Source organism: Sapajus apella, unplaced genomic scaffold (genome assembly GCF_009761245.1).
Source record: "Sapajus apella isolate SASKATOON/1434 unplaced genomic scaffold, GSC_monkey_1.0 scaffold14, whole genome shotgun sequence".
Classification (NCBI taxonomy): domain Eukaryota; kingdom Metazoa; phylum Chordata; class Mammalia; order Primates; family Cebidae; genus Sapajus; species Sapajus apella.
Window position 1 is genome coordinate 18963874 of NW_022436954.1, and position 24680 is coordinate 18988553.

Below are 24680 nucleotides of genomic sequence, written 5' to 3' on the forward strand. Positions count from 1 at the left end.
AATCTTTTTACTGCCCTCCGTTCTTTCCCTAGGCTAGCTGTGAGGAGGGAGGAAAGAGAGAGGGGGGGAGAGAGAGAAAGAGAGAGAGAGAGAGAGAGAGTGAGAGAGAGAGAGAAAAGGGGAGGGGGGAGAAAGAGAGGGAGGGGGGAAGAGAGAGAAAGAAGAGGGGAGAGGGAGAGGCAGGCTTGGAGGGGAGGAGGGAGAGCGAGCAGGCCCGGCGCGGAGAGCACAGCCACCGCCTCCTCGCCTCCCCAAACTCCCAGCCCAGGCGCGCGGTGGCGTCCTAGCGCCCTCGCTCGCGCCCCCGCCCGCCGGCCGCGCAAGCCAGGCATGAATGCTGAGACTTGCGTCTCTTACTGCGAGTCGCCGGCCGCTGCCATGGACGCCTACTACAGCCCAGTGTCGCAGAGTCGGGAGGGCTCCTCGCCTTTTAGGGCATTTCCCGGAGGCGACAAGTTCGGCACAACTTTCCTGTCGGCCGCTGCCAAAGGACAGGGATTTGGGGAGGCCAAGAGCCGGGCCCGTTACGGCGCAGGGCAGCAGGACCTGGCGGCACCCCTGGAGGGTGGTGCCGGGGCGCGGGGCCCCTTTACCAAGTTCCAGCCCCAGCCGTCGACCCCGCAGCCCCAGCCGCCGCCGCAGCCGCAGCCGTCCACGCAACCGCATCTTTACTTGCAGCGAGGCGCCTGCAAGACGCCCCCGGACGGCAGCCTCAAACTCCAGGAAGGTAGCAGCGGCCACAACGCGGCCTTGCAGGTTCCCTGCTACGGTGAGTGCACGTTCGGGTCACCCGGGGCTGGGGACGGCGGGGTGCTTGGCTTCCGCACCCCTTGAAACTGGAGGATTGCGGGAGGCCCGAGTTGGCGGGCCGGGGGCGGGGTGAGGACAGCCGTGGGTGACTCCGGTCAGAAAACGGGATCGATCGCTGCGAGGGAGCCAAGGGATCTGTTCTGCCTCCTTCATGCCCGCCGGCCCGGGCGCAGAGCGTTTTGGCTGTTAAACTCGACCTGGAGTTGGTTTTTCCCGGTCCCTTCGGCATTTCCTCAAACCGCTGGCTTTGCGCTGCCCGCTAGGCGGAATTTGAAGCGGATGCTTCCGACCGGCCCAGGGCGTGCGGCGGGAAGGAGTCTCCGCGCAACGCTCGGGCGCCGGGCCGCGGGGCTGCGGAGGCCTCGCTCCTCTCCGGCTGGGAGGCTCCTCCGGAGGCGCCGCCGCAGGTGAAAGCGCCGCAGGTGCGGAGCCCCGCGGGAAGCCCTGAGCGCCGCTGGCCGAAAGCTCACGGGAAATCCGGGAGCACCGGCGCGACACAGTGCAGGGCCGGAGATCCTGGGGTCCCAGGAGACACTGGGGTCTGGCAAGACCCGAGTCCTGGGACGCAGAGCGCTACTGGCGGTGGGATGCGGGCGGGCCAGAGCTCTCCTGGCGCTTCTCTCTCCGCGATTCTTGGAGGCGGTAGGCCTCTGAACAATGATTTAGGACGGAATAGAAGGGGAGACAGGAAGCCGCTGAGGCCCAGGTGACCCAGGGCTGTGGCAAGAGAGAAGGATCTGGGTCCTGATTTGAGCCCACGGGGAACCTGAGGGAGCTGGCCTAAATGACCTCCAAGCCCCCTTGAACCGAGACACAGGAGGCAGGCCTGACCCCCAGAGCACCGCCACCGATTCCGCGAGAGAGCCACTCAAGGACGGACTCTAGCCAGAGCAGCTCAGTAGCCTAGGCCTTCTCTTATTCCACAGAATCGGGGTTCCTGAGCCTCAGAGAGGAAGGGGGAGGAACCACGCAGAAAGAGAAAAACCTTCTCTGGGCGGGACCCCTAAGCACAGACTCTCCCTGAGGCCTTGGCCTTCAGGCCTGGCCCTGGCGAGGTGAGTTGGGGGCAGGGAATTTGCCCTGATCCAGGCTGATGGAGAGGCAATAGGCCTGGGGACAGAGGCTGGGACGTGGTGGAGGCCTTGGTGGCTGGAATAATCCTGGGAAACAGCCGATGGCAGATTTTCTCGTATTCAGGTTCTTTCTTTCACAGGCGCAGAACAGTTCATAGATGGCTGCTGACAAACATTCACACTCATACACTTGTCTACAATGCATTCTACACACACACACACACACACACACACACAGACACCACACAGAGGGTCTTCTTTGGCAGCCCATGTGGTCATACCCCAAGAACACATCCCCATGTGGCCTCAACGAGCTACATACTCCCAAACCCATAGGACAAGACTGAGAGCAGATTTAGAAAAATTCAGTGGCCCTTCCCCACTTCCTCCACCTTTCTTCTTCACCTCCGGTTGGAATGAGATCAGGCACTCAGATCACAGACCTCCGAAGCTCCACACACAGACACACAGGCAGCTCCCATACAGGTGCTCCTTCTGTGCTTGGTGGACAGAGAGTCTCAGCTCTGTCCATACAGGCCGGCCTTCCCAGCCCAGGAGTGCGGGACCCAGCCTGTCCCTGTCATTCGGGACTATTAGGTGAGAGCAGGTCACAGACTAGGAGACCCATGGAGGTTCATCCTGCATAGCCAGGGGCTCATGCTTTCTCTCCCACTGCATTGGATTTTCATAGTTTAAATAAAATTACCAGTGAGACCTCTGAAGAGGCTGGGAGCAGCTGAAGCAGCTCCCCACCTCTTGGTTAGATGCCTTCAGGTCCAGAGGGAAGGGGGAGAGGGCTGGCCTCCCCTGAGCCCTCTCTCTGTGCCCTGCTGGGTCACCACAGCCAGCCTGGCCTTCCTCTACTTGCACTAGCCTTTGGAGCTGAGGGAAAGGGCCAGCCATTGGACCTGGGACTGCCCCTAACCTATGGCAGTGTGACCTGACAGCAAGCACCTTCCCAAACCCTGGTTTCCTCATCTGCATCCTGGGGTGATAATAGAAAGGCCTTACTGAGTCGTAAATGTGCCTCTGCAGAGACAGCAAGAGGCAAGAGCCCCCCTCCCCAACCCATTTACAGCCCTATCCAACTCCGTGCTGCTAGGAACTTGAGAGCACCCAATTCTGAGGACAGGGCAAGCTCCTGCCACTGCTCTGGGTCATAAACTGCAAGCTGGGACCAAAGGCAGCCTCTAACCACCCGCAGGACCCCACTCCATGCCACCTAAGATGGAGGCACTGCTGGGGCAAAGCCGCAGACGATAAACAACAAGTCACTGTTCGCTCCTTTCCCTCTCTCAGTAGCCGTGTCTTCCTGGCCCGGAGAGGTCTGGTTCTTCTAGGAAAGGGATTAGGCTCATTAGGTCTAAGATGGAGAAACTGAGGCTTCAAAAGCTGAGGCTCTGCCCTCTACAGAGGTAGCCAGGGGAGGAGGGCCTCTGGAGTGGGATTCCCACACTGCCAGCAAGCCGGGAAACTGAGGCATGCATTGACAAGGATTCTCCCCACCGTTGTGAGAGTGTACACTAAAAGGGGGAGAAACAAAGTTCAAGGAAAAATCCTTAGACGTTTTCAAGAGCTTGGAGAAAGTCCGAGGCAGGGGTGGCCTTGGTGCCAGTACCAGCACTGGCTGATCTCCGACTTCAGGCAGGCAGCGGAGACTTGGCAACCATTCCCAGCCCTGGGGGTCCAGGGCAAAAGTTAAGCTGTTCTTTCGCGTGTGTAACTACACCTAACAAAAGGGAGAAGCTCAGAGGCCTCCTCCCGGGCCTCAGCTTCGGGGGCCACTCCCGGCAGAATCCAATTGCCCCTCCGCAAGGAAGGTGCTCCCAGCCGCTGCGCCAGGGCCAAGCCGAGGGAGTGCAGGGCGGGGACGCCGCTTCAGTCTCTTGCTGGCCGGGTCTGGTCCGGGTTGCAGAAACAGTTGATTAGAGAAAGCCCCCCCGGGCTGCAGACGTCCCTATCCCAACTTGGGCCTTCCTTTCCCCAAATGTGCTAAAAGAACGACGATTAAGTTGGCTCCGCAGTGTCCTTTGGGTGCGGTAACCGCGTTTTTACGAAAGAGCCCCCACCGAGCCCTCTTCTGCGGCAACCCAGACCTCCCTAGTCTCGCCCCAGACTCAGTCCGCTCTTTGGCCTCCGAAATTCCCTGCCCAAGCCCAAGGTGGGCCGCCGGGCCCCAGGTGACGTGTCAGGTTGGAAACCCGAAGTTTCTCAGCGATGCGAAGTGTTTCCTTGTACTAAGGAAAGGGACTCCGGCGTCTCGCCCCCAAACTCCGGATCCGACCCCGGGAGCCGCAGCCTGCGCGTGTCAATCCTTGGCTACGCGTCCCTGGACACGGGTCCACTGCGGGAAGCTGCCCTGCTGCCCCCTTCCCTTTCGCTTTCGATTCGTTGCAGGCAGGTTTTTGTTGAAAGCAGATTGCTACCTCTCTGTCCACGCACCCCGGAAAGCAGCGCTCTCTGCGCCAAGGTCTGGGGAGGGGCGGGCCAGGCTGGAGTCCCTGGGGTGCCGCTTAGAGGCCCAGTCCCGGTTTTTCAAATTAGACGCAATGTTTAAATACTAGGAGGCATTTATTTTCCCTGCACCGACACAATCCATGCGCCACGAAATGTGTAGATTCTGCGGGGGTTGTATTTGAATTTAGTCAGAGAACTGGGGTATGGGTTTTTTGTTGTTGTTGTTGTTGTTGTTGTTGTTTTTTTTATGTGAGAGACAACCCAAAGAAGACAGAAACTAAAACTCAGCAAAAGCAGCAAATGCCCGCGGGTGACTGTGGGGTGATCGGAGGAAAAATCGAGCCTGGGACTGAAGCCTGCTCGAGAAGGGGAGACTGTTGTTTAATTTTGGAGGGAGGGATGGCGAAGGAAGATGCTTTCCATTTTTTAATTCGTTAATTCCCATAGCCAACAGCCTGCTTCACCAGCCTGGTCCAAACACATACGTTCTTAAATAGAAAAACAGAGGGCCTGGATTAAAAATCAGTATTTTAAGTCAGTCGACTTGCGCAATTTTTCTTTGTTACAATTTACGTATAGCGAAGTGCTTAGCTCTGAGAAGGAAAGTTGGAAGAATTGTTACGTGTGTGTACACTGTTTGGAAGACCATCTGGATAAAGAAACAGACCAGTCCCTTGTTTCTTTAAAGGCTGTAAAACGTTAAAGCAAAAACATTTTTTGTAAGTTGTTTTAAGAAAATTTCAGAAGAGACTTTGGATCACCGGCGACCCCATTTTATTCCTGACAGCAGTGTTTCTTGTGTAGAGTGACAGTGTAGCTTGGGCATTTGCGCGGTCGGGACTCTAATGCGAAGTTCCAAGTGGCTGCGCCGGAAACCTCGCCGCGACCGCCGAGCTAAGCCGGAGTCACCGAACCCCGAGCAGCGCGCAGTGCTATACCGGCCCTCAGTAGGAAAACAAAATGCCCTACAGAAAATCTCGCGGAAGTCTTGGAGGGCCCCCCACCCCCAGGACACTGTTTTCGAAGATCATCTGGGTGCACTTTCTCTAGGAAGTCCCTTCTTCTCGATCTCGGCCCCCTTCTCTCTGCCCGCAGCCCGCGCGTAGCTTTGTTTTGGTGGCAAACTGAAATATGAAATGGAAATATATTGGCCTTTGCAGCTGCCAGGCATGAGAGGTGGTTGACGACTAGCGCGTTTGTCTGGGCTTCGGACTTCTCTGCAGACCCCTAGACTGGGGTGCCCGAGGCCAGGAGAGGAGGAGGAGAATTGCCAGGAGCCCCGGAGGCTCCGCGAATTTGGGATGACGCTGGAGGGCCGCGCTGCTTTGGCGCGCCTCTCGCCGCGAGGATAGGCGAGGTGTGTGGGTATGGGAGTGTGTGCTGGAGAGAAGAGAGAACGCTTGACCAGAGAGAACTTCCTGCCCCCACCCCCGCCAGCATCAGCGTCCTTAGCCCCCAGACCCCTGCTCAGGAAGCCGAAGGACCTGGGCCCAGGCAACTGTGTTGGGTGGGGCGGTAAGAGCGCTGTTCTGCACCCAGACGTCGCCTGCCAGGCGCCACCTGGCCACATGCGTCCGCAGCGCGGATTCTCAAGCCGCCGGCACAGGTCCCCACCGAGGTGACAGTTATCAGGTTGAGAAACCAACACGGCAAGGACCTGGCTATGTGAGATCTCGTCTGGGGGGATGTAGAGTGGAAGCCGACTGTCCTGCGGTGCCACGAGATAAGTGAGAAGCAGCCCTTCCAAACAGGGCCCTTTGCGGGGAGGAGGAGGCACCTCTCTCCAACCAGCAAGCCTTCCCAACCGCAGCCGAGGTCTTCTCTAGCATCAGTTACCCGCGGCCTCCAGGGACCCTGCCTCCAGAGGTGCAGCCCGGCACACCTCTCCTCTGCAGAGGTGTAAACCCGTGACACTCCCATCTCCATTCAAAACGCTCCTTCCTTGCCCAGTACAGGAGTGCGGAGTAAAGCAGGGGCAACAACTTGCGGGCTGCCTGGAGGCAGGTCCCTCAGAACGGATGACAAAAGCTTAATGGTGGGACAGAAGCTTCCACTGTGTCCAGAAAGAGGTAGTGGCCCCCCTATCAGTTGCACCCACCCTGGACCTCACCTCCAGCACTTTAACAAAGACCTGCTTCTCCACCTGACCTAACCTGAATCAGACAGTGCCCAGGAGGGAGGAGTGGAAGGGAACCTCGGTCAACGATCAGATCAGCCATGAGTAAAGTGAGGAAGAGCTACGCAGAGGCAAGGCTCTGAGGAGCCAAGGCTGGGGTGTGGGGTGGCACGCAGGGCTGCGGGCTGGTTCGGATTTGGACTCCAGAGGCAGTTGGAAGAGTCACCCTGGTGCTCCACGGCTCCCAGTGTGCCCTTTTTGTGAGACGGGGGTTACTGGGAGATCCCGGCGGGGTAAGAGGCGCCACCACCTGCCATGTACCTGTTTTTCCCAGTGATCGTGGCACTTGTACTGAGGACCTCTTGGTCATGGCTGCTGGGCACTGGTGCCGCTGCACATTGGGGATGGAGGGGGAGCCAGTGCTGCCTCATCGGATTCTTAAAGCAGATTCTTTAAGAGTGAATTTTCCTTCTGAACTGGAGGCCCCAGAGCACCGACGTTGGCCCCACGCACCTCCTAGAGGGACAGGACCTGGTGACCCAGGTCAGAGCAGAACAGCTGGCTCTCTGCAGCTCTGAAGGCCACAACCGAGAAGGCTGGGAAGCTGTGGGAGGTTTGAACCACGACACTGATGTCCCGCGTGGCATGCGTGCGGACCAGGGCCCACAGTGGGGTTAGCTCACCCCAGCCTCCACCTTTGTGTTCTCTACTCCCACGTGGGCTTGGAGACATCCCTTCTGCTCGGGGTCCGAATTTTAGCTCTATGAAATGCAAGAGGGTGGACAATTTCCAAAGACCCTCTTGGAGTTTCTGTGCTGATAGCAGTCTGGGCCCACCTTCACTCCCTTTCCCTCCCCTCCTCACCCCCACATGCATTTTTGCCCAGGAGAAATCTGGGTAAGGTGGGTGAAAAAGGCTTCCCTGGAGGCTGGCACAGGTCCTGAGTGGGGAGCCATCCCAGGACACAAAGCCAGCTGGAGGTCCTGCAGAGCAGTGGTGGAATGCAGCTTCTGGGCTCAGGGCTGGGATGTAAATAGGGAAAGGGCTGAGCGAGTGTCTTTGTGTCCACACGTGCCCAGGCCCAAGCTGAGGCCCCGGCTCATGGTCCCTGTGTCCGCTCATCTTCCCTATCCCAGTATTTATGGAGCACCTTCCCTGGCTGGACCGTCTAGGAGACAGAACACGCCAAGTGCCTGCCTCCTGTGTTTTGGCTTGTGTCCTTCCAAGTGTGTTGTTCAGTTGGGCTTAACAAACGTTCACTGGTTGGAGAATGAATGAAGAACTGGTGTCTCCTGCAGTGTTGCCCCTGCATGATTAAGTGCACCTGGGAGCACCTTTGGCTGTGTGAGGGACGGCTTGGGTGTTTGTGTGAGCGTGTGCACAGCATAAACGAGGGCAGTGTGTGCCTCGCCCATTCTCACAGGGTCCATGTCCTGCTTTCTGAGTGTTTCAGGGCAAGGCCTAGTGTTTGTGTGTAGTCCAGTGAAAGGCATGCCTCTCCTCCAGCACTTGCGTCTGTGTACCCCAGTGTGTGAGCCTCAGGTGTGCAAGGGTGAGTACCCATGTGCACAGCTCTGGAGCCCCTCTGGGTCCATGGGTGGCATAGCCTCTGACTCCAGAAGCGCACCCAGGGAGACAGGGACTAAGCGCCCTTGCATTATGTCCTGCGGCCTTCCTGCCCCTTGTCATGGCTCCCAGGAATAGCTGACTCACCAAGTGGCAGGCAGAGTCTCCCTGTGGCAACTCCCCAGTGGGGCCCAGCCATCCCCAGTATCATCCTGGGACTGTCTAACGGGGTGCATCCCGCCTGCCCGACCGCACTGTGGTGAGGCCTTCCAACAACCCCCCAGCTCTGGAATGTACCCTCTGTGCCGTGTGGCTCACCGCGGAAGAGACGCATCTTTGGCACTGTCCTTACGCACACTGCTGACCCCATTTAGCACACAAACAAACTGAGGCCCAAGGGGAAATGGACCTCACAGCCAGGTTAGCAGGAAGGCAGGGACCCACTGAGTTCTCCTTCCGATACAGTGGGTGGAAGGGCAGAAAGCCTCGGGGAAACCGATCCACTCACCCGCTCTCATTGGACCTGGCTCCTGCAGTAAGTCCAGTGAGTCGCATTCTCTCTGTGCATCGAATACGGCAGATGCTTCCAGTCCAGCCTCCTTAGAAGTAAAGCAGACCCCACCATGAGCTCCTGGGCGTTAGAGGACAACAAGAGAGCACCGCGGAGTTCCTGGTGGGAGTGCAGGGACCTGACTCCAATCCAGCTCCACCAGGCTGGGGCCCCTGCTCTCTGCCCAGAACCCCAGGCTGGATTTTCTTTTCTTGAGTTCGTGAAAACCACAAGCCGGGGTCAGTTGCAGCCAGATGACCAATTCCTCCCGCTGTGCAGGACTGTCCACCGGGCCTGAGGGCCTTTGGTTGCATCCAGGATCCTGGTACCTCCCCCGACTCTGCAACACACACACAATGGGTCATGGTGACATGGTGGGGGTTCCACCCAAGGTTGGGAGAGATGGCAGTCATCTCCTGGCCCACATGTCTTATTTCACAATCAAAGGGACTGGGAGGCCTGATTCCATTTACACATGGCTCACCAAACTGCCTGTCACGACGCCAAGCCTTGTGGGGGATTCTGGGAAGCTCTGGATGCAGCCCCTGCCTTAAGGTCCAGAGGCAGAGACAGACAAGCGGCCTTGAAATTCCAGTTCAATGGAATGGGCGCTGAGGTGGGGAAAGCCCTCACTCAGGCTCTGAGGAGGTCAGGCTGACTTGCCCTGGGGGGTGTATGTGCCACCAGGGTTTTGTAGCTTATTGGAAGCCACTTAAGGGGAGGGTTCAGGAAAATTGGGGGAAGCTGGGATTTGTCAAAGCCGATGGGTCTTCTCTAGCGCTGGAAATCCTGAGGCTTCTTCTCTCCTTGACTTCCTCCTTTTCTCCCTCCATGCTTTCTCTGCAGATCAAGAGATCTTGGTTTTTCTATGGAAGTAGCCATGTATAACAGCTCCCTTGCCTCTCCAGTGCCACGCTGTTTCTCCATGTGTTGAATGGGACTTTGTCCCTGTCCCACCTGGGAGGGGGTGTAAGGAGGATGTGATGATCGGGAGAGGTATCGTCCCTGCCCCGTACATCCTGCATCGCCAGGTTCTCTGCCCCACCACTCACACTGTACCCTTCCAGGGTGCTAGGATATTGCAAATGGTAGTGGTGGGGTCCTTCCTGATCAGGTTTCAGGGTAGGGATATAAACTTTGGGGTCCTCCGGGATGTGTGAGCCTCCCTGATGTCTCTATCTAGCCACAATGATTCATTCACATCTGGTTCACATCCCAGCATGGAGACTGGACAACTCCAGCTCTATGGCCTCTGCCTTCAAGGAGGGAGCTCACTTTCAGATGGGAAGGCAAACATACACACAGCTCTACCGCACAGGCCCCCCGTCGGGACCTCCACCTCCCCATCTCTGAACCTTCTTCCTGGGACTTGGTGGTTTCGGAGGCCTTGGGGTCCTGTGATATTCACCAAGAGAGGTGGGTGGGTCCTCCAGAATCCTCAAGATGCCTCAGGGTCCCACACTCTTCCCCATTCATTGTACCAAGAAAGGGAGAAGGCTGCTCCAGTCTGCCAAAGGGTAAGGGTCTGGCGTGCCGGACCTGGCTCTTGGCCTCAGTTTTCCCATCTACAGGACAGAGACCATAATGGGTTTTGAGGCAAAGAAGGCTTGGAGTTGGCTGCTGCTGCAGAACCATGTGACAGCCCAGAACCACTGAGCGCTCCTGCCTGTGCGTCAGACGGTACCCCAGTGCTGCTCGTGTATTATTTCATTTCATCGCCGTCACAATCCTATGAGAATGATACTATTATCATCCCCATTTCACGGATGAAAACTGAGGTTCATGGAAGATAAGTAACTCGCTCACAGTGGGACAGCCAGGAAGGAAGAGGTAACTCTTGATGGCCAAGGGATCCAAGAAACCTAAAAGGCACCCTGTTTTAGGATGATCCTGATTAGCCTTGAGATCGCCCTACTTCTATCCCAGATGATGTGGAGATGAAAGACAGCCTTACGAACATGGCCCCCAAAGCGTTCTCAACTTCACATCCCGGGATGCAGAAGGCAAGTGGTGTCAAGGGTAAGCTTTGGCACCTGGCAGGCTGAAGTTCTAGACCTGACTCTGTGACCTTGGGCATACCTTCCTCACCTGTGCCAGGTGAGAACAGGGCCCCAGGCATGGCATAGGGCCTCATAACTAGTATGAGGAATGACTGCATGAGTTTCCAGAGGTTTCAGGAACATGACAGAACCTTTGATTAAGGCAGGGCGGAGCTGAGATGCATCTGTGGGACCAAACAGTGGGGAAATAACACCTGCCTTCTGGGAAAGAGGAGAGAGGTTTTGTCTGTTTTGTTTCAAATTTTCCCCAGAGCCTGGAGCTGGCGTATATATTCGATGCTCAATAAACTGCCTGTTGCTGAATGAATGAATGAATGAATCGATTGTATGGGATGGGAACATGCTGGGAATGCTGTACCTCTTTCCACTCTCTCTTCATCCATCCTTCGTTTGAATTGAAGCCTGCGGTGAGAATCTGCTTTGTCGTTCTCTTGCATTCTGGTAGGAAATGATAGTTTTTTTTTTTTTGCAGGGTTCCCTGTTGGGTGTAGGAGCAGGGAGGGTCTGGGTAGCTCTATTTTGCACAAGGCTTGGTCCTCTCAGACTCTAGCAGCTGGAGGAGCACCCCTTTTTCTCACTGTTCTTCCTTTGGTCTCACCCCACAGCCCACAGGTGTGGGTTCTGACTGCCACACCCCTCAGGGTTGGCTCTAGTCAAACAGTTTTCTCCCTTCATTCCCAACTCTCCTCCTCAGGTCTCCCCCATTCCCTATAGTGAGTTTCATGTCCTTCCTGCTGGCACCCCTATTCCTGCCGCCTGCCCAGGGGGCTGCCTGAGAGCAGCTGCGGTTCCTCCCTCAGTACCTCATTCACTCATCCTCCATCCCGAGACTCTGATACTCACCTGCAAGGGACGCAGGCCTCTGTTCTGGCCAGGATGCCATCCTGCTGTCACTTGGGTTCCCAGCTGGGTGTGCGGCTCCAAGGCCTGAGCTCTTCCCAGCACACCCATGATTCCTTCCACCCGCCCCACTCCAGCACTTGAGGTCTGACAGCACTTGAACATCCGTGATCTCCTAAGTCTCACCGAAGGCCTATGTGGAGGAACTGAATCTCCATTTTGCAGATCGAAGACAAAGCTCAAAGAGGTGAAACAGCTCAGAAGGAATGCATGGAGGAGTGCGCGCCTGGCAAAAGCTCTTCCTCCCATCCAACAGATCCTTCAGCCTGGCACTCCTGTGTCGGGCAGGGACCAGAGCGTTTGGCAGTGGGCGAACTGGCTTCTGCCCTCAGGGAGCCCATAGCCTGGTTAGAATGTGCTACATGCCATGGAAATCCCCAGGGAAAGTGAATGGACTGAGGCTTCCTGAGCATGGACATTTGAAGTGGGCATTGAAGGTTGAAGAGGAGTTCACCAGCGGAAGGAGCTGAAAGAGGCCCTCTAGACTCAGGAAGCAGCATGAACTAAGGCTTTGGGTAAGGGAAGAACATGAAGCCAGCGTGCAGAGTGCAGGGGCATGATGGATGCTGGTGAGATGGGCTGAGGAACAGCAGGAGCACAGCCAAGAGAGCCTTTTATATTGCTTTAATTTATTTATTTATTATTTTTTGAGGCAGAGTTTCACTCTTGTTGCCCAGGCTGGAGTGCAATGGCACAATCTCAGCTCACTGCAACCCTCTGCCTCCCAGGTCCAAGCGATTCTCCTGCCAAGTAGCTGGGATTACAGGTGCCCGCCCCCACGCCTGGCTAATTTTGTATTTTTAGTAGAGACAGGGTTTCACCATGTTGGCCCAGCTGGTCTTGAACTCCTGACCTCAGGTGATCCACCTGCCTCAGCCTCCCAAAGTGCTGGGAGTACAGGCGTGAGCCACTGCACCCGGCCCTAGGCACCTCTTATTTCGTTTCTCCCGTGAGGAATCATACAGTGTTTCTCCTTGGACGTCCAGCCATTTGGATATCTTCTTTGGAGAAGTGTATTCAAGTCCTTTGCCCATTTTTGAATTGGGTTGTTTCCTTGTTCTTGAGTCATAGGAATTCTGGATATTAATTCCTTTTCGGTTATATAATTTGCAAATATTTCTTCTCATTCTATGGGTTGTCCTTTTGCTCCCTGGATACTGTCCTTTGATGAACAAAAGTTTTACATTCTGATGAAGCAGCACAATTTTTCCATTTTTCTTTTGCTGTCTGTGCTTTAAGTGTCATATCCAAGAAATCATCAATAACTCCAGTGTTGTGAGGACTTTCCCATGTCTTCTTCTAAGAGCTTTATAGTTTAGCTCTTAGGAAGGTCTTTGATGTGCTTCAATTTTGAATATGATGTAACATAAGGCCCCAGCTTCATTCTTCTTTATAGGGATATTCAGTTTTCCCAGCACCATTTGTAGAAAAGACAGCCCTTTTCTCATCAACTGGTCTTGGGACCTTTGTTGAAAATGGATTGGGCATGTATTTGAGAGTTTACATCTGGTCTCTGTTCTGTTGCATTTGTCTGTCTGGCCCCTGAATGGCCTTCTCAGGTAAAGTCCAGGATCACAGAATGCACAAGGACCCTTGTAGGCCATCCGTCCATCTCCCTGCTTGCAGGCCAGTGACGGACCGGCCACAGAGATTTAGCTCAAGGACACACTTGTTTTCCAGGACCTGGAGCTGGTGAGAAGGGGTGGAGGACAGAGCCACAGGAGAGGACTCTAGAACAACAGCCTTGGCCCTGACTGGGTCCCTGGCTATTTGGGGGCCCGTCTGCGCCTTTAGTTGACCATCCCGTGAGGATTTGGCCTTTGGGGAAATTCTCATGTGCTCTTGGGGTCTACACACCCTGAGATGCTCAAATCTGGGACCACTTCCTTTATTAAGACGAATCCAGAATCCTTCCAGTGGCGCTGGGTGGAGCTCCAAGAGGGAAGCATCCAGTGGCTCCATGCTGTTGGCCCTGTGCATATTATGAAGATTTTCTGTTTGATTCTCAAAAGAGGCACTTGCAACACCCTGTCCCCCAACCTAGACTGTCCAGTGAGCGGCACAGCCAGGGTTGGGGCTCCAGGGACTAGACAACAGGCCCCAGGGGAGCACAGCTGCAGAGAAGCCCCTGTCCCGTGCTCCCCCTCCTGGGAACTTCCCCAGCCTAGGTGACTAAATAGAGGCCCACTTGAGCCTGGTCTTCCAGCCATGTGCCCTAAGGCATAATTTCTAGAGTTTCTGGAAAATCGTAGAGACTGCGTTCATTCCACCATTGGGCTACACAGGCTGCGTGATGCTTCCGATGCCTTTGATTCAGAGAAACCAGTGGAGCTCAGGACCTGGAAACGAATTTCAGCCCGCACAGTTGAGTGACCTCAGGCAAATTAGTTGACCCCTTTGCCTCAGTTTCTTTACTTGTAAAGTGGGGATAAGAATCGTGTCTACAAGTTAGTGAGAGGGTGAGACTTAAATCAGGTGAAGCAGATAAGGATCTTAGAACAGTTCCTGGAGCATAGGAAATGCTCAGTAACGGTTAGCTGTTATGATTGATAAGATTTTGCTGGAACCTTGACTATGTCAGAGTGGCCAGAAGCCTTGATAGGCAGTTAAAGTTGACTGGGATGCATAGAGCTGGAAAATGAACAAATTATTCCTGAGTCTACGATTACTGTGTGGTTGACATTGCCTTTTAAAATATGGATGAGTGATGGGAGGCGTGGCCTCTCTACCTAAGGCAGGGGCACAGGGGAGGGAGGCTTCAAGAAGGGAAAAGGAGCCACCCAGGCCCCTCAGGCCCTTCCTCCCCATAGGCTGCTGCGCCTTGTCCCACGCAGCATGAGCCGGGGCTTAACCCTCTCCCTGCTGAATGTGTTTTCTGTGTTTGTTTGACCTAGACCTTCAGCCTGTGCCCAGGGCACAGGTGGTGGTGTGTTCCTCTCTGATCAGCACAGGGCCAGGCACAGAGAATGGGGCTCAGGGAATGTCAGGCAGGCTCTGCACCCTCCCTGGACCCCAGCTGGCCCATCTGCAATTAAGGAAGCACCCGGTGGGCATGGCCCTGGGCCAGACCTGGACTGAGAGTTTCCACAGAAACCCGCTGGGAGATAGTAGTATCCTCAATCTGCAGATGAGGAAGGTGAGGCTGTCCCGCTGTGACTTGAACCCAGATCTCCTGAAGCCAAAGAGTCTTTTTCCTCTCCCCTTCCCTGCCCATGGCGCTCATGCCCACTGCCTGGACAGCCTCATGCCTGTGTGCCCATCAGACACGACCAGCACGTGAGAGCTCTGTAGACTGCAGGGCTGGGGGAGCACTGGGCGGGGGGGCTTCGGCACACTGCATGCCGTATGTGGGCCACAGCATCTTCGCTCATCTACTGGAATCATGACCACAAGCCCTGACCACCTAGACTCCACTCCCTCCTCCCTCCAAAGCCATCCTGAGAACCAGCCCAGCCCAGCCCAGGCCCCCCATGTGATGTGTGGGAGCAGCTCCCATGGGTGAAGAAGGAGACATACCCTTCTAAACAGAATGAGTCATGCCCTCCTCACTCTCACTTGCCCAGCGTCGGCCAGGCCAGGGACAAGAGGCCAGTTTGGAAACATTGCCCATACCATGTGGCAGGTGGACATCGAGGGCCAGGCCTCCTCGGGGAACGCATGTACCCAACCCCTGCTGTACTAACACAATCCCCAGAACTTAGACCCATGAGAGAAGATTCCACAGAGCCCAGTTTTGTGCTACGCAAAGTATCTTCTCAGGAGATCCATCCACCCTGTCGCAGGGGATCCGTCCTCCCAAGAAGTAGTAACGGGTGGAAGAGATACACTTGTCTCGAGTTTGCTGTGGATTAAGGTTTTCTTGGTAAAGGGACACACCATGCATTTTATTTTATTTTATTTTTATTTTTTAAAGATGGGGTTTTGCCATGTTGGCCAGGCTACTCTGGAACTCCTGATGTTGGGTGATCTGCCCACCTCGGCCTCCCAAAGTGCTGGGAGTACAGGCATGAGCCACTGCACTTGGCCACATCATGCATTCTGAAGCAGAGACTTGTTTGAATTTTTTATTTTGTCCAGATGAACAGAAGTCAATGAAAAAGACATTTCCTTCCCTCCTTCCCTCCTTCCCTCCTTCCCTCCTTCCCTCCTTCTCTTCCTCCTTCCCTCCTTCCTTCCTCCCTTCCTCCCTTCCCTCCTTCCTCCCTTCCTTTCTTGAGACAGGGTCTCACTATCACCCAGGCTGGAATACAGTGGCTAATCACGGCCCAGTGCAGCCACAACTTCCTGGGCTCAAGCAATTCTCCTGCCTCAGTCTCCCGAGTAGCTGGGACTACAGGCACATGCCACCAGGGCCAGCTAATTTTTTTAATGTTTTGTAGAGATGGGGATCTTACTTTGTTGCCCAGGCTGGTCTCAAACTCCTGAGCTCAAGCAGTCTGCCCACCTTGGCTTCCCAAAATGCTGGGATTACAGGTATGAGCTACCATGCTGGGAAAAGAACCATTTTCAGCTAACATGTTAATTATGAATGCAGAAACATTGATTGTTTATATTTGATGCTTACTATATGTGATAGACAAAATGCTTGGAACCCAACCATTTCAAATCCCAGCCATTTGTACAAAAACACCAACCAAAACTTATATATAATTGTCCTTTAGATATTTTGAATTGTTAACAATTTTATAGTTATAAATGTGGGATTTTCAAAAAAGCAAATATTGAAAAATCTTTTCCATTCTAATCAACTTTAAGAAAGTTGATGACTTTCGGCCTGGCACAGCGGCTCACGCCTGTAATCCCAGCACTTTGGGAGGCCAAGGTGGGTGGATCACGAGGTCAGGAGTTCAAGACCAGCCTGGCCAAGATGGTGAAACCCCCGTCTATACTAAAAATAAAAAAATTAGCTGGGCGTAGTGACAGGTGCCTATAATCCCAGCTACTTGGGAGGCTGAGGCAGGAGAATCACTTGAACATGGAAGGTGGAGGTTGCAGTGAGCCAAGATGGTGCCGTTACACTCCAGCCTGGGTGACAGAGTGAGACTCTACCTCTAAATAAATAAATAAATAAATATAAAATTTTTTTGAAAAGTGAGCACATTTGAGAAGGAAAAGACTTGATGTTGGTGAAAGCAGCACATTCTTTCTGGAATTATATGCTACTTTTGCAGGCTAAGAAATTCAGTTGTTTAAGATTAATTCGATTCAGCACGTTCGAGCTGGGTGCCAGACACCGACACCAGGCAGGCCGAGGGGGCAGGCCAAGGGGGCAGGCTGAGGGTACCTTCGTAGCACTCCTCCCCTGCCTTTGGCGAGGGCGCAACCTGAAGGCAGAGGCTGCCAGGAATCCACTCTTGGAAAGTTTTAAAAGTCTATATGACAAAATAAATTCACATTTAACATTTGATTTTTACAGCGGTTCCAATGTTCCACCCCATTTACAGTCTTTGTTATATGTGTGTGAAATGGGCCCTTCATTGAAAGGGACCCTGGGGGCTACTTTTGACAGAGATTTATGGTTCATAAATGTCTTTCTGGGAGCTGCCTCTGGGGAAACCTGAACTGGGGAGGATGCACCTGGGGAAGGAAGCCAGGGGAGATGACACGGTTGCAGGCTGAGCGACGTTGCCCTGGCTGTCAGCTGCCATGGCCAGACTCATCACCAAATCATAACTGTATTCACGTATCATGGTGGCGTCCCATTGATAGAGAGGGTAAGGTGTGTGGGGCAGGGGATGAGCCGTCTTACTCTCCACTTCAGCCAGACCTCACAGCCATTCTGGGATGTGGATGTTCTCAGCCGTACCTTCCAGATGAGGAAACCGAGGCACACAAAGGTCAAGTCACTTTTCCAAAGATATCCCTCTGTGGCAGAACAGTAGGGTGGCTTGGGAGCCTCTTTCATAATCTCCTTTAGCCTCCCCAATTTCTTTGACAGGGGAAACTGACATTCCCTATGTGGGAGTCTCATGTGGAGCGTTAGCTGAACACAGCTTCAACAGTCCTCTCCAACCACAACCCTGCCTCAAAACCCCATCTCTACAGAGATCTGGAGTTACCCCAAGGGGCTAGGTGCCCCTGTTCTGGTCACCATCCTGCACTGTAATCACTACCCCTGTCACCAAGCTGAGCCATTTGAAGGTAGGGGCTGTGTTTTACTGGGCTTTGTATTTTCATCACCCGGAACTTTGCCCAGCACATAGCTGGTACTCCAGGGATGCTGTTGAATGAATGAATGCAGCAAATAAGTGGCAGAAGTAGGGGCCGAGCCCAGGCCCGTCCTACCCCAAAGGCTTCTCATTCATTTCATTTCGCGGCATGCAGGATCTAAGCCTCTCCGTCTCGCCTGCCTGGGGATGAAAGTGAGATTACAGTCTCTTGGTGAAGGTGGTGGGCTGCAGGGTTCTTTCTGCTACAGAAGGGAACCAGAGGCTTGGGGGAATTGAGAGATGTCTCAGGACATGCCCAGGGCCACATGGTCTAGAGGAGTTGCATGTGGAGGAGTTGAGAGGGACAATGGGCAGATCTGTCCGTTGGGCTGGATGTCCACAGGGCTGGATGCAGGAAGTGCAGGGTTCGAGTCCCGGCCCTTCCACGATCAGGTGATATGACCTCACTCTGGGCCTCTGCATCTTGGCTATGAAGGGAGGGGCTGCTCCAGTGGGATCTCTGAGCCCTGGGGACATATCGCTGGTTTAGCAGCAGAGCCTGCGAGACTTTGCTTCTCTGGCAGTGAGTCCTGCTGGGTCAGGGTCTCATCCAGCCACCCACACTATGAGATGGAGCTAGGGAGGGGATGAGGAGCTGGGAAACTTCCAGCCTCCTTAAGGACAGAGGCTGACAGGGGCACTTAGAGCCCCGACTGAAGCCAGAACACCCATCCCACCCCAGAAGGCATCAGGAGGTGATCTCCAAGTGTTAGTTCGTACGTGGGCTTCTCATGGAGACCCTGAAGCTCAGTTTACCCCAGTCCTCTGAGATAGAAATGACCCCAGGGGCTGCTCAGCGGTGCCCCCTTAGGACCAGATGAAGCCTGTCTGCCCCCTCCAGGAGTCCCCCCATGTTAGAAAGATGACCCGTCACCACCTTGAGAGGCCGTGGGCTTGGCGTGGGACCATCGGGGTCAAATCCCAGCCTGCCCCTCCTAGCTATGTGATCTTGAGCAAGTTATTCATCTTTGCTGGACCTCAGTCTTCTCATCTGTGAAGTGGAGATATCAACACTGACCTCATGGGATCTGGGGAGGGTCAGAGGAGATTAGTGGGTAGGTCAGAGCAACGCAAACACAAGGCATTCCATCATAGCTCTCATGGTTGTCACCAGCCCTGTTTGGAGACCTCCTGTCTAAGGCTTCTTGCTTGGTTGATAATTTGGGACTTGCACTATTTGGGAGTGGGGGGGGTGATATCTTGGTATCTTGTTTTTATTTTTTATTTAGTTCTGGTTTTGTTTTGAGACAAGAGTCTTGCTCTGTTGCCAGGCTAGGGTGCAATGGCGTGATCTCCGCTCACTGCAACCTCCGTCTCCCAGGTTCAAACAGTTCCTCTGCCTCAGCCTTCTAAGTGACTGGGATTACAGGCACGTGCCACCACACCCGGCTAATTTTTTGTATTTTAGTAGAGACCGCGTTTCAGCATGGCAGGATGGTCTCGATGTCCTGACCTCATGACCCACCCACCTTGGCCCCCCAAAGTGATGGGATTACAGGTGTGAACTGCCGCGCCCGGCCTTAGTATCTTGTTTTACCATAAAATGCAACATGCCTTGCCAAGCCCTCCTTGGCTGGCAGTACAAGAGCCACTCTGTCACAGAAGTCTTCTCCGACCTTTTCAACGGGAACCGACAGTCCCTTTCTGTGGCCCTGCCACCTCTGGGAAACGGGGCTCTTGCCTTGGGGACCCTGTAACACTTGACCGCTTGTCCCTCATCCGTCTCTTTCACCAGCCCACGATTCCTAAGGGAAGCGCTGATGAGGCGCCCAATGAATGAATCAGTGAGGCAAGACACAGGGTCGAGCAGAGAACAGGAATGACAACTTCCAGACACAAGCTGGGGGCAGAGGGGACCCAGGCCTTGGCAGAGGGGGCCATGGGGGCTGGGGGCTGGACAGAGGCCCTAAGGGTGGTTCTTTCTTTCCGCCATTTTTTTTTTTTTAAATGATACATGGAAACTTTATGTATCATTTATGTATGACTAACTGTAGGAGAATTCAAATTATAGACTCAAAAATTAAAATACTTTTTAAACTTTTAAGTTCCACCAGTAGCTTGGTCTTGGCTTCCTACAGCTCTCAGAAGAGCTGCTTAAAGGAACCCCATGTTCTAATGGGGTCACAGTGGCTTCCATGGAAGTGAGGGCTTCCAGAGGGCTGGGGAGCAAGGCGTGCTCCAGAGGTGGCATTTGTCTTGCGATTTTTATTGCAACATACAAGGCCCCTTGTGGAACTGTGAATGGTGGCGGTGACGGGGGAAGGTGAGGAGGTTATTAAGTAAACTCAAGTCTAGGTCCTGTTCAAACGATTACAAATGTCAGCTTCACAACACGGGTTCCAAGAGAAGGTGGTTTCTTCCCATTAGCCCACATACGTTTTCTTTAAAAAACTTTTTATTTTGATATAATATTATACTTAGAGAAAAGTTACAAAGTGGACTACAAAGAATTCCCAGATGGCTTTTACACGGACTCCCCAAATGGTGATGCTTTGCCTTATTTGCATTGTCTTTTTCATTCTCTCTGGGTCTCTCTCTGTGTATATGCTGCGTTTATGTATGTATTGATATACATGCATACCATATACATGGAATCATTTAAGACTAAGTTGCAGGCTGGGTGCAGTGGCTCACGCCTGTAATCCCACCACTTTGGGAGGCTGAGGCAGATGGATCACCTGAGGTCAGGAGTCCAAGGCCAGCCTGGCCACCATGGTGAAACCCCGTCTCTACTAAAAATATAAAAATTAGTCGGGCATGATGGGGTGCAACTGTAGTGTCAGCTACTCAGGCTGAGACAGCAGAATTGCTTGAACTCGGGAGGCAGAGGTTGCAGTGAGCCAAGATTGTGCCACTGCACCCCAACCTGGGTGACAAAGCGAGACTCCATCTCAAAAAAAAAAAAAAATACTGAGTAAGTTGCAGACATATGCCTCTTTGCCTCTAAGTACTTGTGGGTGTGCAGGTCCTGAAATAAGGCACTGGTCCACCTCTGAGGTCCCAGATGCTGAGTGAAGTTGATCCTCAACAGGGCAGTGTGACCAGGGCCAGCTCTGAAGGTGGTTGCCAGGGGGCCAGTCTCAGGGCAGTTGAGAGCAGTCATTCTCCTGTGACTGCTGTCTTCCTCCCTTCCTCCTTGACCCTGTCTTCTGTCTGTCTGTCTCAGTCCCACCCACAACATCCACCTGGGGCCGGTGGGCGTGCCCCAGGCCTGGGGCTCAAGTCTCAGCTCTGCCTCTTACCAGTTTTTTGTTTGGCTTGATTTTCTTTTCCTTTCTTTCTTCTTTATTGTTTGTTTGTTTGTTTTGAGACATGTCTCCCTCTGTCACCCAGGTGAGATGGAACTCTGGGTTCAAATGACCCTCCTTCCTCAGCCTCCCAAAATGTTGGGATTACAGGCATGAGCCGCCACCCCCGGCCCTTCTTAACAGTTGTTGATTCTTAGACAAGGCATTTACCCCTCTGGCCTCAGTTTCTGGAGCTGTAAATGGAAACCTTTTACCTGGAGGTTGTAAAGAGGATGGAACACTACTGGTGGCGTAATAGATGCCCTAATACTTCGTAACATACAAAGCCCAGTTCCCGGTGTTTGTTTGTTTGTTGGTTTGTTTTCAAGAGCTAGCATTAAGCCCTTTTCCTTCTTGAACTCTGGGAAGTCCACTCCATCTCTGGACTAAGAGAAAGACACTCACCCCACTCCTGCCATTGCAGGAAGAACTAAGAGAGCTTCTGCGTGAGGGTGGAGCGGTGCAGGAGGGGGCTGCAGCCCCTGCCTCAGCAGATGACCCCCTTGGAAGAAACCCACAGGGAAGCTGGTAATAAATCTCACAGCCACAATGAAAGCCACTGGGCCAAACTACACCCCAGGGGTGTCCTGGGGAGCTTTGGCCAGGCAAAGTCATGTGCAAGTTAGAGCACCCACTGTGTGCCGGCCTCAATGGAGGGCCAAGGAGTCCCCATGGGTCTCCAAAGTGAGGCCACTTAGGGGAATGAAAAAGAGCCCCAGTCTCAGCCTGTCTGCCACTCAGTCGCTGGTGACACTGGTGGGTCCCTTCTCTCGGTGCCTCACTTTGTCCATGTGTCCAACGAGGATGCTGGGGGTTCCGTGTGGGAATTCTGAGGGGACTGGAATGAGGCAGGAATGTGAGAATACCCAGAACTAGGGGAGGAAAGACTCCTGCAAGGAAGGCCAAGGACCCGCCCAATCCAGTTCTTTGTCCCTTGTAGTGCTGGGACGGTGCAGACACATAGTAGGGCTGAATTACTGCTTGAGTGGCAAATCCTCCCAGCTAGGACTTGGGTCTTCAACTGAACTTTCAGAAATCTCATCAGATACTGGGGCCCCAGGATCACCTTGTGTCTAGACTTTATTGGAACTGCAGTGCCTCCTGGTGGCCAGCCTGAGCAACTGCAGAGTTGATATTGGCCTGCTGGGAGTTGGGCCCCGGAACCTGAATGCTCAGCCCTCTGGGTAAACAGCCAGGGCCAGGGACTCCCCCTCAGTCTTGGCTCCCCACAGGGCGGTGCCCCTCCATCCCATCTTCTATACCCCTTCTGGCAGGAATTCATTGCAGTGTTGTTGAACTGAGGAAACAGAAGCCAAGAGGTTTGTCCAGGGCCAGGGAGCTGCTAGGGTCACCTTTGGTCCTTCCTGCCCTGCGCTGTGGCTGGATTCCTTGACCCCATCTTCCTGCAAGGTCCATTCTTCCGACTCCATGCTGCAGCCTCCCCATGCAAGCAGCGTGTGCAGGGACCAAGGCCCTCCAGCATCTGCAGCCCAGCTCCAAGGCCTGGGGCCTTTTCCTGCAGACACCCTCAGCTGCATCTGCAGAGCTGCCCCAGCCATACCAGAGGCAGAGGAGCCCAGGGGAGTCTCCCCCAACCCAGGCACACACACGCATTTGCATTAATCCCAGGGGTGTGTCCTGAGCCCTTACACAAGGCCCAGGCCCCAGCTCCAGACCCCAGCAGTATATCTGGGAGACCAGCTGTAACCCGCTCACAGTCTAGGGAGGGGGCAGGTCCCTGAGCTGGTGCTATAAAGCAGGGAATTCACTGTTTAAGAGGCAAGGGAGGTCAGGGAGGAAGAAGGGTGACCCTTGGCTGAGCCTTGAAACCCAGGAGAGGCAATTCACAGCAGAAGAAATACAAAATAAAAGGTTCCATAGTTATTAAAAAAAAAAAAAAAAAAAAAAAAAAGGAAAGACAAGATCTCACTTTCATTCATCAGGCTGGCAAAGATTTTAAAAACACTATAATGATCATTTGGCTCTGAAGTCGGAGGGCACACTGTGGTAGCTGAGGAAATGACACACTTCTGGAAGACAGCTTGGCCATTTCTCAGAGACCCTCAGATATGTGGATGATTGAACTCCGTATTTCTAGTTCTTGGAGCTTCTTCTAAGGGAATTGCCATGCATGTATTGCGAGATTTAAATCCAGACCTGCTATGATTTCAAACAAGTAGAAACCTGTGAGGCCAGCAGAAGCGGATGGATTACGTAAAACAGCGATTGTTCTCACTATGTAGCCATTAAGAATGGTGTGATAGAAGAATATAGAACAGCATGGAAAGAGGTACAGAATGTAGTTAGATTTTTAAAAAACATTCACAGGCCGGGCACGGTGGCTAGCGCCTGTAATCCCAGCACTTTGGGAGGCCGAGGCGGGCGGATCACCTGAGGTCATGAGTTCGAGACCATCCTGGCCAACACGGTGAAAGCCCATCTCTACTAAAAGTACAAAAGTTAGCCAGGCGTGGTGGCACTCACCTGTAATCCCAGCTACTCAGGAGGCTGAGGCAGGAGAATAGCTTGAATGTGGGAGGCAGAGGTTGCACTGAGCCGAGACTGAACCACTGCACTCCAGCCTGGGTGACAAGAACAAGACTCTGTCTCAAAGAAAAAAAAAAAAGTTTACAAAGTAATGTGTTCTCTGTGTGTGTCTGTGTATGTGTGTGATTTTCTTTTGGTCTGTCTTGATTTTTAAAAATCTTCCCCGTGGAACATAAATTACTACTTGTATGGAGAAAAAAAAGTCACAAAAGTTATAGAGAAAGCCATCAGTTGAAAGCAGAAGTTAGCCACAGACTGGAAAGGCAGAGGGACGTGCTAGTAGAAGGAAGCGTGCCCTCGCAGGAGTGCGGAAGCCGGAAGTCACTCATGGAGTGTGCGGGGGGAGTGGAAGCTGGTCTATGAGCCTCAAACTAGATGGGGGGCTGGGGTATCCGTCTGTGAGTCAGGTGGGGACCAGTCCTGCCTGCGAGACCGTGAGTGCCACACAAACCTGATGTGCAGGGTTGGCAGATTTAGCAAAAAGCCAGCAAGCAAACAACAAACCAGGTTGCTCAGTGAAATCTGCATTTGAAATAATGAGTAATTTGTAGGATAAGTATTTCTCGTGCCGTATTTAGGATCTACTTATATTGTTTAAACTACTAACTGTTTATCTAAAATTCCAGTTTAACCCAGTCTCCTGTGTTTTTTCCGGCCATTCTAAGGAGGGCTCTGGGAGCCAGGGAAAGCTGTGTGTGTTTTAGACACACTCTGTGATTGTATTTGATGGTGGTGAGCCTGAAGGTAGAGAAACCCCTCAGGAGGTCGGGACTGGATCCTGAGCTCCGAGCATCACCAGGATCCTCAAGGTCTGAGTTGCGGGGGCCCAGTTTGTGAGGACGGTGGCCAATCCCCACGGCAAAAGAGCCTTTCTCAGAAGCCTCCCTCAACTTCCTCCACCCCATTCCAAGTGGTGCTTGTCTCTTGTTTCCCATAATCCCACACACAGCGCCCAGCATGCTGTCAGCACATGCGCCATCCAGGATTCTAATCACTGCTTTCAGATAACGTTTCAATCTGTTCATGGGAGAGCAAATAGAAAATTCATTCAGACCAGCTAAAAATTAAAAAAAAAGAAACAAACAAAATTAACCCATGGACCCGT

At 53.4% G+C, this 24680-nt stretch overlaps 1 protein-coding gene across 1 annotated transcript in view; it reads left to right on the top strand.

Moving 5' to 3' along the window:
* The first annotated feature begins 207 nt into the window (after nt 1-207).
* ALX4 (ALX homeobox 4) overlaps nt 208-24680 on the top strand; it is a 48882-nt gene continuing 24409 nt past the window's right edge. The window contains exon 1 of the mRNA XM_032283536.1: nt 208-769. Coding sequence (XP_032139427.1) covers nt 331-769 — 439 coding nt within the window. The 5' untranslated portion in view covers nt 208-330. The remainder of the gene's footprint in view (nt 770-24680) is intronic.